We start from the raw sequence: 17,973 nt of genomic DNA, 5'->3' as shown, positions 1-17,973 counted from the left end.
TGGGTGAAAGGAGAATTTAATAAAAGGGTTCTTTAGGAAGCTGTGGGCAGAGTTAAAGGAAGTCTATGAGGGAGTGGTGCTGGACATAGGACAAATTGTGATTCTTACACCTAGGCCTAAAGGACCTTTAATAGGATTAATTGAAGAAATGAGAGTTTTAGTGATTGATCTAGAGTTCTTCTTTTGGCCATTTTTTAGTCTCATATGTGAGTTATGTATAGTAAAACCAATAATTTGTCCTTAAAAAATTCAGCAGTTCTTAACTAAAAAATGCTTGGGAAGATTTCTAGAGCAAAACAAATACAATTTATTATTAACTTTTATCAAACATTTCAACTTTAATATAGTTAAGAGTTTCCACACACCAAGGATTTTCACTATAGACATCTTTATCTTGCTTAATTTTCACAACAAATAAATCTATAGTGCAAGGTGTGAGAGTCTCCAAGCCCACCATGACTTCTGACATCAAGTTTGGGGATTGTCACAATCACCCTCACATTCAATAATTTGCTGGAAGGACCCACAAACTCGCTAAAAGCTCTTATATTCACAGTTATGGTTTATTACAATGAAAAGATACACATTAAAATCAGTGGAGAAAAGAGGCACATGGGGAAGAGTCCAGGAAAATTCCAAGCATGAACTTCCATTTATCTTCTCTCAGTGAAGTTGTGAGCAGTGCTAACTTCTTTCAGTAATGTGTAATGGAAACACATGGAATATTGTCAACTAGGATGCCTTGCTGAGTTTTGGCATCCAGAGTTTCTTATTAAGCTTGGTCCTATAGACATGGTTGATGCCCACCTGACTGACCTTATTCTCCAACCCCTCCAGAGGTCAAACTAATACTGTGTGGCCCAAGACCTCACCCCCACCAAAAACTGCATTGTCAACATAGACTTTCTGGCATGGTCCAGGGTCCCCAGATAAACAAAGACACTCTTGTCAAGCAAGATATTCCAAGATCTTAGAAGTTACCTCACAGAAGTCAAGGGCAAAAGTCAGAACTCTCTATGGGCAAGGTTAATCCTTCACTACACAAGCATGTACTAAGGTTATAGAAGCCTAATACAAAAACAGAATGGAGGAAACCCTACAGGTAAGCAGACATCTGATAGGGATTTCCTTTTCGTCCCATAGCTCATTGGTATCTTTTAGTGTCTATAAGAATTACTGTATACAAAATTTTGTATATTGGACACACCATGGGCCAAATAGGAGATTTTCAAGGGAATTTTGGCATTATAGACTGGCTCTTAAAAATACCTTCTCAATATTCCCAACTCCTTCCACAGTGAAACACAAAGACTCTTGCATAGACTTGCATGAAACACACAGATTCATGTGTTGATGTACTTGGTTAAGTGCTTAACCAAGCACTTGGTTAAGTGCTTACCTTTGGCTCAGGTTGTGGTCCTGGGGTCCTAGGATCGAGCATCATCGGGCTCCCTGCTCAGTGGGGAGCCTGCTTCTTCCTCTCTTCCCTGCTCATGCTCCCTCTGTTTCTCTCTCTCAAATAATTAAATAAAATCTTAAAAAACAAAATAAAAAACAAAAGCAAAGCAACAAACAATAGCACCCTAAAAAAACTAAATTGTTTTTACAGAAGAACTTAATCTGGAAATTCAGTTTCTTTTACTGCCACAATTAAGATTCTAGCCATGAAAATTGTGCTAGGTCCTACATTTTTTTCAATTCATTTTCATATGATTGTGAAACAAATTGCTGGGAACTCTGGGGACCATTTTCAGGGTATCTTTTCTGATACAAGGTTCACTAAAGAATAAGAAAATTGTGTGACCTATCAAATTACTTAGGAGTAAAACGTTTGGCTTTCTTAATCTTCAGCACTAAAAAGTTTACAGAGTAATTTGAAGAAAATTTTATAATAGTTATTATTAAAAGTAAAAAGTAACATATATTCTCTATGTCTCACAAAATTCACTCCTTCAGAAATGTTCTGTGTGGTTACCCATCTTTGATTTTAGTGGGCATGTAACAGCACTGGGCTCTGCCTTCTGGCCTGAAATATTGTAGATCGCCTTGATATAATTTATCAACAAAAAGCATTCTCTCCATAAACCTTAATAAGTTAGCAAAGAGTTTCTGTGGTAGAAAGGGGTTTTTTCTCCTTTGTTACCTTTTGATTTATAGCATGTCCTTCACAGGAGCCATGTTTGAGGAAAATAGTAATTCTCACTAATTCTTACATGCAGCCTGTCCTCCTCACAGAATGAATACAAATAATAAAATATACTAATACCAATAAATATTTTTTTGTATGACACACCAGTAATTAACTTTGCAAATTTGCCTTTAAAAAACACACACACACAAAACAAAAAAACCTTTGTTGCACAATAGATCAATGGTTGCCAGACTATGATTTCACAGACTAGGAAAATTATCAAAATTTTGGGAGGAATTGACATAGAGTTGCCAAATATTTTCTTTTGCCGAATAAAGATACTACAAGAGGAAAAAAAAAAAAGTCCCCTAGAATCTAATATCAGAATTATTGCATGAAAGGACACTTTTGTAGTTAATACATTAGTGGATCCATATGATTTGCTGATTTATCTTTCTCGTTTTTCTGCTTACATCCTCCTTGGTCTGTCCAGGCTCCATACTGGTCTTTTGCATGTGAACCTCGCACAGGGGCTGTGCTAATCTTCTGTATCATTCCAATTTTAGCAAATGTGCTGCCAAAGTGAGTACCAGACCATCTTTTAAATGACTTCAGTGGTAATTTCATGGAAGGTCTGGGCATAACGAACTCTTCCTGTGAGGGATTACAACGATGGAATCTGAAGCAGGCCGTCCATGTCCATGCTTGAATCCCAGTTTGGACTCTTACTAGCTGTGTGACCTTGGGCAAGTTACTTAACTTTCCTGTATCTTAGTTTCATCATCCCTGATATAGTAATACTTAATAGTAACTACCTCAGAGGGTTGTTGTGTGGATTATAAGTTAAAATAGATAAAGCACCTAGAACAGTGCCTTGTAAAGTTGTATTATATAGGTACTTGTTGTCAGTGCTAATCTGTGTGTGTCTGGCAGGGTCCACATTTTGTCCTCATTCTTGAGTTACAGTTCAGCGAAGCATGGAATTCTATGTTGAGCCTTACTGCCTTTCAGCATTTTCAAGATACTATTCCATTTTCTTTTTGCATCCCTCATTGTGTTTGAGAAGTTTATCTTTCCTTTGAAGTTTATCTTTCCTTATGGGCAACAATCTCTTTTCTCTCAGATTTGCTTTTAAAGTTTTTCTCTGTATGTTTGGTGTTCTGCTGTTTTATCATTCTATGTCCATGTGTAGATTTAATCACATTTTTTCTAGCTCAAAATTCATTCCCCTCCTTCAAATCGGAGACTACCATCTTTAATTGTAGAAAATTCTCAATCAGAAGTTATGATGAGATTCTGCTGCAAGTGTTTTAAAAACAATTCTAAATCAAAGTGGTTCCTACAAGACAGAAGTTTCTCTTTTTCACATAGATGAGGCTTTCCAGGTGGCGTTTGATGGTGTCAGAGGCTCAGGGATCCTTCCATTTTATCGTTCCACCATTCATTTTCAGCAAGTAGATTCTCTAATCAAACTTAAACCATACCGGGACGCCTGGGTGGCTCAGTTGGTTGGACGACTGCCTTCGGCTCAGGGCGTGATCCTGGAGTCCCGGGATCGAGTCCCACATCAGGCTCCCAGCTCCATGGGGGAGTCTGCTTCGCTCTCTGACCTTCTCCTCGCTCATGCTCTCTCTCACTGTCTCTCTCTCTCAAATAAATAAATAAAATCTTTAAAAAAAAAAAAAAAAAACTTAAACCATACCATCTGCATTTGAGCTACTAGGAAAGAAAAAGTAGAGAGAAAAGTCCTATCTCTTTCCTTTAAGGACATATCTGGAAGTTACACATGCTGTTTTGTTTACATTCTAAAGTACGGTCATATAGCCTGTCCAGGTATAAGGAAAACTGGGAAATACTGTCTTTATTCTGGGCAGCCTAGTTCTCAGCTGAAAATGGGTGATTCTCTGAAAAAGCCAGAGGGCGAGACTGGTTATAAGGAACAGGCAGCAGTCTCTAACATAGCCATTTTTATTGCAGATTCCTCTCATATTCCCTCTATTGTGTCCTTCTGGAACACTTAGTAACGTTCTATTCTCTGTGCCTCTTTCTTTTTAAATATTTCTTTTTTATCTTTTTGAGTTTCATTCTGTGAGATTTCTTCAACTCTGCCTTCCAACTTACTTTCTTTTAAGCTATGTTTAGTCTACTGAGTTTTTAAATTTTTTTAATCTACTGAGTTGTTTTGAAAAAATGCTATATTTTTTATCTTTGGAAATTCTATAGTTTTTTTTTTTTTTCCCTCCCTGAACTATGTCTCTTGCTTTTTAGGCTGTTCTGGTTTTTCTGTACAGTTTTTATTCTTTTATGTCCAGAATCATTTAAGCTTATTTACTTTATAGTCTCTTTACTCTATTGTCTGTAATTCTCGAGGCATGAATTCTGCTAAGTCCTTCCCCTGGAAGATAGGTATTTTTCATCTCATCTTAGGTATTTCTTTCCACGGTGTCTCATGCCCCCAGGATCATAAAGTGTGACTATGGGGCAGTATCGTATTTGTCTTTTGTCTATACTAGGGTCCTTCAGGTTTCTCGGCTTCTTCTGGATCTTTGGTTCTCAGCTTTTTCTGTTGCTACTTCGGTGTGGGTTTTCTGTTTTACTACTCAGGAGTACCCTTGTGGCTCCCACCTTGTGCACAGCTTAGTTTGGGAGGTGAGCTGTCTTGGTGGTAATCAGTTTCCTTCACCCCCTAATTCTCAGGCTATTGGGAGAGAGATTCTAGAATCCTTTTCACAACAGCAGAGCTCTTCTGGGATCCTGGCTCTGCGCTGAGTGCCAGCTCCATTGCACGGGGGGCCTCAACTCCCACTGCAGCCCCTAAGCTCAACTTCTGATTCCACTTCTCCAGCTGCCTGTTTTGCCTGTTTAACTTTACCTCTTGATCATTACCTTTTAGTGTTCTCTTTATTTCTGGCACCTGAGGATTTCGCTTTCTTGTCTTAGTGCGTAGTTGTGTTTTTCAAATGGTTTTGTTTATGGAGCCTTTGTTGGTGTAGTTACGATAGGTGAGTTGATCCCACATTAGCTCCATTCGTCACTGTGATAAAGAGCCTCATTAAGAGCATTTTAAATCTCCCAAAGCAGTAAAATGACAATCTCTTAATAAAAGTTTTGAAATTATTTGCTCTGATACTTGTTATACTATTCTTGTTTTTTTGTTTTTTTTTTTTTTGTTTTGTAATGGGCCAGCATTGTTCTAGGCATTGACATTTGGGAATGAAAGGGCAGAGCACTGAGAAACTTAGGTTCTGGCCCTGGTTTTGTTGCTTGCCAACTGCCAGCTTGGGGAAATTACTTAAGTTTTTTTTTTTTTTTTTTAAGGGTAGCAAAATTGGGGAGTCTGTTTTTGGACTCTTTTATTTTTTATTTTTTATTTTTTATTTTTTTATAAATATATATTTTTATCCCCAGGGATACGGGTCTGTGAATCGCCAGGTTTACACACTTCACAGCACTCACCAAAGCACATACCCTCCCCAATGTCCATAACCCCCTTCTCCCAACCCCCCTCCCCCCAGCAACCCTCAGTTTGTTTTGTGGGATTAAGAGTCATTTATGGTTTGTCTACCTCCCAATCCCATCTTGTTTCGTTTATTCTTCTCCTACCCACTTAAGCCCCCATGTTGCATCACCACTTCCTCATACCAGGGAGATCATATGATAGTTGTCTTTCTCCGCTTGACTTATTTCACTGAGCATGATACGCTCTAGTTCCATCCATGTTGTCGCAAATGGCAAGATTTCATTTCTTTTGATGGCTGCATAGTATTCCATTGTGTATATATACCACCTCTTCTTTATCCATTCATCTGTTGATGGACATCTAGGTTCTTTCCATAGTTTGGCTATTGTGGACATTGCTGCTATAAACATTCAGGTGCACGTGCCCCTTTGGATCACTACGTTTGTATCTTTAGGGTAAATACCCAGTAGTGCAATTGCTGGGTCATAGGGCAGTTCTATTTTCAACATTTTGAGGAACCTCCATGCTGTTTTCCAGAGTGGTTGCACCAGCTTGCATTCCCACCAACAGTGTAGGAGGGTTCCCCTTTCTCCGCATCCTCGCCAGCATCTGTCATATCCTGACCTGTTGATTTTAGCCATTCTGACTGGTGTGAGGTGATATCTCATTGTGGTTTTGATTTGTATTTCCCTGATGCCGAGTGATATGGAGCACTTTTTCATGTGTCTGTTGGCCATCTGGATGTCGTCTTTGCAGAAATGTCTGTTCATGCCCATTTCTTGATTGGATTATTTGTTCTTTGGGTGTTGAGTTTGATAAGTTCTTTATAGATTTTGGACACTAGTCCTTTATCTGATATGTCGTTTGCAAATATCTTCTCACATTCTGTCAGTTGTCTTTTGATTTTGTTAACTGTTTCCTTTGCTGTGCAAAAGCTTTTGATCTTGATGAAATCCCAATAGTTCATTTTTGCCCTTGCTTCCCTTGCCTTTGGCGATGTTCCTAGGAAGATGTTGCTGTGGCTGAGGTGGAAGAGGTTGCTGCCTGTGTTCTCCTCAAGGATTTTGATGGATTCCTTTCTCACATTGAGGTCCTTCATCCATTTTGAGTCTATTTTTGTGTGTGGTGTAAGGAAATGGTCCAATTTCATTTTTCTGCATGTGGCTGTCCAATTTTCCCAGCACCATTTATTGAAGAGGCTGTCTTTTTTCCATTGGACATTCTTTCCTGCTTTGTCGAAGATTAGTTGACCATAGAGTTGAGGGTCTATTTCTGGGCTCTCTATTCTGTTCCATTGATCTATGTGTCTGTTTTTGTGCCAATACCATGCTGTCTTGATGATGACAGCTTTGTAATAGAGCTTGAAGTCCAGAATTGTGATGCCACCAACTTTGGCTTTCTTTTTCAATATTCCTGTGGCTATTCGAGGTCTTTTCTGGTTCCATATAAATTTTAGGATTATTTGTTCCATTTCTTTGAAAAAGATGGATGGTACTTTTATAGGAATTGCATTAAATGTGTAGATTGCTTTAGGTAGCATAGACATTTTCACAATATTTGTTCTTCCAATCCAGGAGCATGGAACATTTTTCCATTTCTTTGTGTCTTCCTCAATTTCTTTCATGAGTACTTTATAGTTTTCTGAGTATAGATTCTGTGCCTCTTTGGTTTGGTTTATTCCTAGGTATCTTATGGTCTGGGGTGCAATTGTAAATGGGATTGACTCCTTAATTTCTCTTTCTTCTGTCTTGTTGTTGGTGTAGAGAAATGCAACTGATTTCTGTGCATTGATTTTATATCCTGACACTTTACTGAATGCCTATACAAGTTCTAGCAGTTTTGGAGTGGAGTCTTTTGGGTTTTCCACATAGAGTATCATATCATCTGCGAAGAGTGATAATTTGACTTCTTCTTTGCCGATTTGGATGCCTTTAATTTCCTTTTGTTGTCTGATTGCTGAGGCTAGGACTTCTAGTACTATGTTGAATAGCAGTGGTGATAATGGACATCCTTGCCGTGTTCCTGACCTTAGTGGAAAAGCTTTCAGTTTTTCTCCATTGAGAATGATATTTGCGGTGGGTTTTTCATAGATGGCTTTGATGATATTGAGGTATGTGCCCTCTATCCCTACACTTTGAAGGGTTTTGATCAGGAAGGGATGCTGTACTTTGTCAAATGCTTTTTCAGCATCTATTGAGAGTATCATGTGGCTCTTGTTCTTTCTTTTATTGATGTGTTGTATCACATTGACTGATTTGCGGATGTTGAACCAAACTTGCAGCCCTGGAATAAATCCCACTTGGTCGTGGTGAATAATCCTTTTAATGTACTGTTGAATCCTATTGGCTAGTATTTTGGTGAGAATTTTTGCATCTGTGTTCATCAAGGATATTGGTCTATAGCTCTCTTTTTTGATGGGATCCTTGTCTGGTTTTGGGATCAAGGTGATGCTGGCCTCATAAAATGAGTTTGGAAGTTTTCCTTCCATTTCTATGTTTTGGAACAGTTTCAGGAGAATAGGAATTAGTTCTTCTTTAAATGTTTGGTAGAATTCCCCCGGGAAGCCGTCTGGCCCTGGGCTTTTGTTTGTTTGGAGATTTTTAATGACTGTTTCAATCTCCTTACTGGTTATGGGTCTGTTCAGGCTTTCTATTTCTTCCTGGTTCAGTTGTGGTAGTTTATATGTTTCTAGGAATGCATCCATTTCTTCCAAATTGTCAAATTTGTTGGCGTAGAGTTGTTCATAGTATGTTCTTATAATTGTTTGTATTTCTTTGGTTTTAGTTGTAATCTCTCCTCTTTCATTCATGATTTTATTTATTTGGGTCCTTTCTTTTTTCTTCTTGATAAGTCTGGCCAGGGGTTTATCAATATTATTAATTCTTTCAAAGAACCAGCTCCTAGTTTCGTTGATTTGTTCTATTGTTTTTTTGGTTTCTATTTCATTGATTTCTGCTCTGATCTTTATGATTTCTCTTCTTCTGCTGGGCTTAGGGTTTCTTTCTTGTTCTTTTTCCAGCTCCTTTAGGTGTAGGGTTAGGTTGTGTACCTGAGACCTTTCTTGTTTCTTGAGAAAGGCTTGTACCGCTATGTATTTTCCTCTCAGGACTGCCTTTGTTGCGTCCCACAGATTTTGCACCATTGTGTTTTCATTATCGTTTGTTTCCATGATTTTTTTTCAATTCTTCTTTAATTTCCCGGTTGACCCATTCATTCTTTAGAAGGATGCTGTTTAGTCTCCATGTATTTGGGTTCTTTCCAAACTTCCTCTTGTGGTTGAGTTCTAGCTTCAGAGCATTGTGGTCTGAAAATATGCAGGGAATGATCCCAATCTTTTGATACCGGTTGAGTCCTGATTTAGGACCGAGGATGTGATCTATTCTGGAGAATGTTCCATGTGCACTAGAGAAGAATGTATATTCTGTTGCTTTGGGATGAAATGTTCTGAATATATCTGTGATGTCCATCTGGTCCAGTGTGTCGTTTAAGGCCCTTATTTCCTAGCTGATCTTTTGCTTGGATGATCTGTCCATTTCAGTGAGCGGAGTGTTAAAGTCCCCTACTATTATTGTATTATTGTTGATGTGTTTCTTTGATTTTGTTATTAATTGGTTTATATAGTTGGCTGCGCCCACGTTGGGGGCATAGATATTTAAAATTGTTAGATCTTCTTGTTGGATAGACCCTTTGAGTATGATATAGTGTCCTTCCTCATCTCTTATTATAGTCTTTGGCTTAAAATCTAATTGATCTGATATAAGGATTGCCACTCCTGCTTTCTTCTGATGTCCATTAGCATGGTAAATTGTTTTCCATCCCCTCACTTTAAATCTGGAGGTGTCTTCCGGCTTAAAATGAGTTTCTTGGAGGCAACATATAGATGGGTTTTGTTTTTTTATCCATTCTGATACCCTGTGTCTTTTGATTGGGGCATTTAGCCCTTTAATGTTCAGGGTAACTATTGAGAGATATGAATTTAGTGCCATTGTATTGCCTGTAAGGTGACTGTTACTGTATATTGTTTCTGTTCCTTTCTGATCTACCACTTGTAGGCTCTCTCTTTGCTTAGAGGACCCCTTTCAATATTTCCTGTAGAGCTGGTTTGGTGTTTGCAAATTCTTTCAGTTTCTGTTTGTCCTGGAAGCTTTTAATCTCTCCTTTTATTTTCAATGATAGCCTAGCTGGATATAGTATTCTTGGCTGCATGTTTTTCTCATTTAGTGCTCTGAAAATATCATGCCAGCTCTTTCTGGCCTGCCAGGTCTCTGTGGAAAAGTCAGCTGCCAATCTAATATTTTTACCATTGTATGTTACAGACTTCTTTTCCCGGGCTGCTTTCAGGATTTTCTCTTTGTCACTAAGACTTGTAAATTTTACTATTAGGTGACGTGGTGTGGGCCTATTCTTATTGATTTTGAGGGGCGTTCTCTGAACCTCCTGAATTTTGATGCTCGTTCCCTTTGCCATATTGGGGAAATTCTCCCCAATAATTCTCTCCAGTATACCTTCTGCTCCCCTCTCTCTTTCTTCTTCTTCTGGAATCCCAATTATTCTAATGTTGTTTCATCTTATGGTGTCACTTATCTCTCGAATTCTGCCCTCGTGGTCCAGTAGCTGTTTGTCCCTCTTTTGCTCAGCTTCTTTATTCTCTGTCATTTGGTCTTCTAGATCACTAATTCTTTCTTCTGCCTCATTTATCCTAGCAGTGAGAGCCTCCATTTTTGATTGCACCTCATTAATAGCTTTTTTGATTTCAACTTGGTTAGATTTTAGTTCTTTTATTTCTCCAGAAAGGGCTTTTATATCTCCCGAGAGGGTTTCTCTAATATCTTCCATGCCTTTTTCGAGCCCGGCTAGAACCTTGAGAATTGTCATTCTGAATTCTAGATCTGACATATTGCCAATGTCTGTATTGATTAGGTCCCTAGCCTTCGGTACTGCCTTTTGTTCTTTTTTTTGTGGTGAATTTTTCCACCTTGTCATTTTGTCCAGATAAGAGTATATGAAGGAGCAAGTAAAATACTCAAAGGGTGGCAACAACCCCAGGAAAATATGCTTTAACCAAATCAGAAGAGATCCCAAATCGTGAGGGGAGAGAAAGGGGATAAAAAGAGGTTCAAAAAAAAGAAAGGAAAAAAAAAAGAAAAAAAAAAAGGAATTAAAAAAAAGAAAACGAAGAAAGAAAAGTATGAAAAAGAAAAAATATATATATATTAGATAAATTAGTTTAAAAAAGTTAAAAATGAAAAGGGTAAAAGTTAAAAAAATTTTTTTTTAAATTTAAAAAAATTAAAAAAATTTTTTTTAAATTTAGCAAAAGTAGAGAAAAAAATGAAAAAGAAAAAAATTACTTTAACTGCAAGACTAAAAAATCACAGGGAGAAAGCCATGAGTTCCGTGCTTTGCTTTCTCCTCCTCTGGAATTCTGCTGCTCTCCTTGGTATTGAAACCGCACTCCTTGGTAGGTGAACTTGGTCTTGGCTGGATTTCTTGTTGATCTTCTGGGGGAGGGGCCTGGTGTAGTGATCTCGAGTGTCTTTGCCCCAGGCGGAATTGTACCGCCCTTACCAGGGGCCGGGCTGAGTAATCCACTGGGGTTTGATTTCAGGAGCTTTTGTTCCCTGAGCGCTTTCTGTAGAGGTCCGGAGGACGGGAATACAAATGGCGGCCTCTTGGTCTCCGGCCCGGGGGAGCCGAGAGCCCGGGGCCCCACTCCTCAGTGCGCCCTCAGAGAATAGCGCCCAGTAATTCCCGTCTGCCTAACCCCCGGCCGAGCTCCGAGCTCACCAAGCCTACGGCCGGTTCAATGAAACCCCAAGCTGCGAGCTCACTGTCGGCTCTGTCTCTGCAGCCAGCTTTCTCGCTCCAATACCCGCAAGCTCTGCAACACTCAGACACCCCCGATCCTTCTGTGACCCTGCGGGACCTGAGGCCACGCTGAACCCGCGTGGGCTTCGCCCCGGTTTAGCCTCTGGAGCGATGTCCCTCAGCGGAACAGACTTTTAAAAGTCCTGATTTTGTGCTCCGCTGCTCTGCCGCTTGCCGGGAGCCGGCCCCTCCCCCCAGGGTCTATCTTCCCGTCGCTTTGGATTCACTTCTCCGCCAGTCCTACCTTCCAGAAAGTGGTTGTTTTTCGGTTTCTAGAATTGCTGTTCTTCTTCTCTTCAATCTGCCGATGGATTTGCAGGTGTTTGCAATCTTTAGATAAGCTATCTAGCTGATCTCCTGCTAGCTGAAGTAGTCTCAGCCTGCTACTTCTCCGCCATCTTGACTCCTCCTCCTCAAATTACTTAAGTTTTATTTGTCTATTAATTAGCTGGAAGATTGACATACATAGTAATATTTGTCCTGCTTCATAGGATTATTGTAAAGATCCAGTGAGATAATAGATTGGAAAATGCTTTAATTCTTAAAACACACAAAGATTTATGGTATTAATAGCAATGTTAAGGACTGAAAACCATTAGCTCATTCATTAAGTTTTTTTTTAATATTAAATTTCATGAAGGTCCATTTTTTGGTTCTGTTTTGTATGGTAAACAGAAAAAAAAAATCCTCTAACCTGGTAAAAGCTATAATTCTAAGAAAATACCTGATAAAGAAACTACTTGAAAACATTCAAATATTCTTGTAAAATTTAAGAGCACTATTTATACCAATAGGCAGTTATAACTTTCAGAGACTATGGAATTCATTGTGGAGAGACAAACCCTTAGCATTTAAAAAAGAGAGGATTGAACCTGGAAATCATCATTGTATTTTGTTATTATGTGTTTTCTCAAACAATGGATACTAAAAGTTCAATTACATTTTGTAAGGATCCATGAACTTTTTTTAAATGCAGAAAACATGTCCTTATACTTGAAAACGTTGAGAACCACCAATCTAGCCTATAGTTGTAGTCCACTAACTGGGATCCATCTCTCCATCTCTCACTAAAACACATTCCCAAAGACAGAAAGACCATGACAATTTTCACTAATGTCTGCTGGTCAATTGTGAGGTCTATTGCAGGGAATCTGTGATTTACTAATGGCCAAAGTACTAAGTTTGCAAATGATTTACTTTAAAAAAATCAGAGAATGATTCAAGATGGCAGATTGGTAATACACATATACCACTTACTGCCCACTAAATCTCACAAAAATACATGTAAATAGATACTGATAATAAAATACAATTTAATAGTATTGGAAACCAGAGAGACCTACTATCTGAAGAAATAGATTTGTATTAAGTTCTGAAAGATACTACCAGAGAACAAGTGTTTGGAGGAACAAAACTAAAAGAGAGAAAAATTCAGGGGCACCTGGGAGACTCGGTCAGTTGAGCTTCTGACTCTTGGTTTCTGGTTGTGATCTCAGGGTGTTGTGGGATCAAGCCTACATGGGGCTCTGTGCTGTGTGTGGGGTCTTCTTATGATTCTCTTGTTTTCCCTCCTCCCTGCCCCTCTTTCCCTCCCCCGTCTCATGTACACTCTTACTCTAAAGTAAAGATGAAATCTTAAGGAAGGAAGGAAGGAAGGACCCAACACAAGTGTAGAGATGACTGCTGTAGAGGGAAGTTGCATAGAACTACAGGGTTAGAGCTAATGGATATTAAGTAGTAGAAAGGGCTCTGGGGCATTTATCAGTTTGAAAAATTAGGGGACTGCATAAGGAACAGCAAATTAGTAACCTCTCCCTGTTCTGCATGCACTGAGTGCTGGGCAGCTGTGGATGAACTGACTCATACACTAGGGCTAGAGAAACAGGCCAGTGCCCAAGTAGCCACTGACCTCCAAGAGGGTCAAAAATCCCATCACACAAATCATCTTTAGATCCTGTCTGACTCATATCCCAACCCTGTCCAAAAGTCAGGTGCAACAGACAGAAACAATTTACACTGATAAGGATCTGAAAATTACATAATCAGAGAAGAGTATACAACCAAGACTCACCAAATGTTTGAAGAATAAAGTATAATACCAAGAAATTGAAGCATCATCCTCAACAAACAAAAATCAATAGAATTAAGAGAGCAGAAAAAGATGTTAAGATGATAAGCTTTATTACAATGTTCTAAGAGTGATAAGAGAAGCTATCATATCCATAATATAGGAAGAATCTTGTGTATTAAGGAAACATTTACAGATCTCAGAAATTAAAAAATAAAATACTAATTAAAAACTGTTTTCCATAGATGGCCTGGTGTAACAATTAACAAGGCTGGGAAACAAATTAGTTAGTAGAAAATTAGTGTCAAGAGATTCTTGCATTACTTAGTGGTAAAGTACCATGAAAAAGATAATGAAAGAAAAGTTAGGACACATAGAAGATAAATGTGAGCATTCTATCATGCAGCTGGTAGTTGTTCCAGAAGGAGGGAATGGAGATGGGGGGCATGGAAATAATAGAAAGGCTACAGAGTAAAAATTTCCAGAGTGCAAGAAAGACAAATACCTTGAAATTGAAAGTGTTCAAATTCTATTACTTCTAGTTTTAAGGTTTAACCATTCCTTTTGTTATAGTTCAGACTCTTTCTCAGTTTGGTTTTCTTTTTTATGATCTATAACTTTTGTTATTGACCCTCCCTTAGCAGGGACTGTTACTTCCATGGATTGTGGAAATCTCTCTTCAGGGAAGGTTTTGCATTTGCATTTCACCAGCAGGACTAATTTTTATGTTAATTTTGTGTCCCATTAGATGTTCTGCATGAAAATTCATATTCCAAACTGGAATGTGGCACAAGCTTGAGGTTGTACTTTCTTACACAGACTTTAGCCATGGTCTACTGTAGGAAGGTCTAGATGTAGGAATAGGAAACTTTCTTGCTGTCTGCCTGGTTGTACAAGTGAAGATCTTCTAGTCTGCCTTGTACCGAGATAGGCCAACTCTTTGAGGGTTCTAGCTTTATGTGGGTTTTAATCTCAACTCTAATATGGAGGTTTCCATCTCTATTCCAGTGTGGATTAAAATTCAAGCGATTAGCCTGTAAGACCTCGGCTCCAGTTCTCTACTATATCTATACTATGGAAGACAATGCAGTGATTAAAATAATGAGATACTTTACATGTATCAATAAAAGATCTTTAAGATGCATACTGTTACACAAATAATCAAGCTGTTTTGCAACATGGGCATTTCTCAGTTTTGTGAGCTTGGCTATATATTTTATTCAGCATTTCAAGGTGTGTGCAATGAAAGGGGTTCACTATTACCCTTAATCTGTTGTATTGTAAGAACTGAAAGTCCCCAATACACAAATATATAATAATGGCATTCATTCATTTGGCAATCTATTAAAATTACCTTAGTGGAAAAGAAAGGGATAAAGATACACCTATTGTCTTATCAACACTACAGGTTATAGTGCAACTGATATATTGCCATGGAAATTTGCTGAGCATCTAAATACTCTTTTGACAGCAGAAAAATATTCTACCTACTCCACTTGTGTGCAAGAGAACACAGCTCCTGACAGATACATTTTGGCACACCAAATGTGCCAAATAGAAGAGCTGGTAGAATTAACCACACCAAACTCTTCTAAAAAGCAGAGATTGAGTTAGTACTGATCTAAGTGATCTAAGTAAAATAGAAAACAACTTAGGAAATATATATATATTTTTAAAGATTTTATTTATTTATTTGACAGACAGAGATCACAAGCAGGCAGAGAGGCAGGCAGAGAGAGAGAGGAGGAAGCAGGCTCCCCGCTGAGCAGAGAGCCCGATGTGGGACTCGATCCCAGGACCCTGGGATCATGACCCGAGCTGAAGGCAGCGGCTTAACCCACTGAGCCACCCAGGCGCCCAGGAAATATTTTTATATTCTAGTACCCATATATCTTTGAAGTAAGAGTGTGTGTGTGTATGTGCGTGCACATGCACATTTGTGTAACTAGTACCAGGAGAAATGTTTTTAATTTTTCACACTCTTAATTGTATGTGGAAGGACTTAAAGTTTTAAAATGAGGAGGGAGGGGTGCCTGGGTGGCTCAGTGGGTTAAAGCCTCTACCTTCGGCTCAGGTATGATCCCAGGGTCCTAGAATCAAGCCCCGCATCGGGCTCTCTGCTCAGCAGGGAGCCTGCTTCCTCCTCTGTCTCTCTGCCTGCCTGTCTGCCTACTCATGATCTCTCTGTGTCAAATAAATAAATAAAATCTTAAAAAATAAAATAAAATAAGGAGGAGGGCGCCTGGGTGGCTCAGTGGGTTAAGCCTCTGCCTTGGGCTGGGGTCATGATCTCAGGATCCTGGGATCAAGGCTGGCATAGGGCTCTCTGCTCAGTGGGGAGCCTGCTTCCCCCTCTCTCTGTGCCTACTTGTGATCTCTCTGTGTGTCAAATAAATTAAAAAAATCTTTTAAAAAAAATAAGGAGAAGAATTTAAGGTTACAGAAGAGGATCATCCTTCAGCTGAAACTTTAATTATAGTAATAGTGATAATGTAATCACATTGGTTACTTACTGATCAATGTATATAATCTCATTATCACTAACCATGGGAAGTCACCATTATCCTGATTTTACAGATGAGGAAACTGAAGTCTAGAGAAGTTAAGTAACTTACCCAAGGTCACACAGCTCATAGGTGGTAGAGGCAAAATTCCAACACTACTTTGATTCCACAGAATAATTATCCCATAAGGCCTCTCAAGAAAGTTTTATATTTGTTAACTATGTTCATTTTTGTGCAAAACAAAATTGTTTTGTTTATAAATAATAAAACAGAGATATGTCTCATAATCCACTACTCATCAGAGACGATTCTTAAATTTTTGGTGCATTTTAATTGTCTTTTTTCATTTTCCCATTTATGTAAATTGAAATTTAGGTTATCGATAACAAAAAAAGCAACTGTGAGGGTTTCTGTGATTCCATAATTCCTCTCCATCCCAAGGATTAGATTTTTATCTGAAGAAGGTAATTTATCCTGACTTATCCTGACTTTTTATTGGTGGATTGAAATGATCATGCCTGGGGAGAAGAGCGTTTACTGCAGTTGCTTGGAAGATGTCTGCAGCCTTCTCCCTTCTTTCAGGACTTCTGGGGCATGCCTTGGCTGCCTCTCTGACGTCTGTTTCTGATAAGTGAGTTTCAGTCTCTAACAGCTCTGGGGAATTTTGTCGGCAGAGACCTGGTGAGATCATTTTGCTTTCCGCTGAGTTTCCTTTCTCTGTTTTTTTGGACTGTTCTGATGAGCATGACCCTAGAGCATTCCGTAATACCTCCGTTCCCGTAGGAATTATTGGCCTACTCCCTGGTTTTATCTCTGTCTGCACAAAAGCTCCATGTCGCTGGAAAGGAAAACAAAGTTGACATTAACCAGGGCACACAAGTTGCTGGGAGATGCAGCTGTGAACTTATGTGCTAGCTCAAGTTCTGGTGAGGCAGGCAATTCTCTTCCTGCCTCCTCATTGGCCAACACCTAAGTCTAAATGAAGGCAGCAGCAAGATAATTATCAGTGAGACTTTTACATCAATGGTAAAGTAGGGTGTGCCAGAAAATAAAAGGGAAAAACAGAAAGTCAAAGAGGCAGCATCTTGTTTCCAACATTTCTATCAGTTGAATTGTGTAAGACTGCTCATATCGAATTTCATTTCCGGCTCTGGGGTTTGCTGTGGATACACTAGCAACTACAGTTCATAGACCTCAGCATTTGTGATTGCACCCCAAACGTCAGATAGTTTCAACAAATGACTTAAGGTAAAATATGAAAACAAACATCGGCAGTTGGGGAAAAAAAAAATCTGGCAACCATCACATTAATGTCTGACTTTGTATTAAATCTCAGATGCATTCCTGCCACGCCCACATGAGCATTGCCAATGGTTTATCAAACTGCTCTGATATTACCTTAAGTGAATGATTGTAATAATTGAAACCAAACTCCAAAGACTGTGATCCAAAATTATGACATCATTCCTTAATTTTAACTGTAACATGTTGCTGAGCTTTTTATCCCCCTAACAACCATGTTAGTTTGTTCAAATAGACTTTTCGAAAGACAGTCATGACTTGGAAAAGCTTAATGTTCTACCATAAACCTGTTCCATCCTAAAGTATTAAATAATTGATTCAGAATACTCTCACCTTTCCCCGGATGGGCTCGTTGGGAGTTTTCCTAGCATCATATTGATGTAAAAAAGAGATGTGTTCTATAAAATTCTTTTGAAGTTCTGCTGATGCATCAGGAGAGGCAAGTGGAACTGAGGAAAAAAAAGATTTTGTCAAGTCAGGACAAAAATTAGATTTGTATATGGAAATATAATCAATATTCATAATCACATTTTTAAAAAAATGCTAATAATACTAACTTTTTAAAAGTATGGATAAATATAATGAATGCAACATTCTTTCTCCATGAAAAGAACCAAATCAAAACAACTGAATTAGCCCC

The 17,973-nt window shown here is 38.7% G+C and overlaps 1 protein-coding gene and 1 pseudogene across 1 annotated transcript in view; both read right to left on the bottom strand.

Annotated features, from left to right (window-relative positions):
• Positions 1-2,638: 2,638 nt before the first annotated feature.
• Positions 2,639-2,721, bottom strand: LOC122916655 (annotated as a pseudogene).
• A 13,638-nt stretch (positions 2,722-16,359) lies between these two features.
• Positions 16,360-17,973, bottom strand: part of C8H2orf73 (chromosome 8 C2orf73 homolog) — a 37,248-nt gene continuing 35,634 nt past the window's right edge. The window contains exons 4-5 of the mRNA XM_044263954.1: positions 17,667-17,782; positions 16,360-16,869 (exon numbers count right to left, since the gene is read on the bottom strand). Coding sequence (XP_044119889.1) covers positions 16,501-16,869; positions 17,667-17,782 — 485 coding nt within the window. The 3' untranslated portion in view covers positions 16,360-16,500. The remainder of the gene's footprint in view (positions 16,870-17,666; positions 17,783-17,973) is intronic.

The sequence above is a fragment of the Neovison vison genome, chromosome 8 (assembly GCF_020171115.1).
Source record: "Neovison vison isolate M4711 chromosome 8, ASM_NN_V1, whole genome shotgun sequence".
Lineage (NCBI taxonomy): Eukaryota > Metazoa > Chordata > Mammalia > Carnivora > Mustelidae > Neogale > Neogale vison.
Note: the sequence above shows the minus strand (reverse complement) of the source record. Positions and strands in the feature narration are given on the sequence as shown.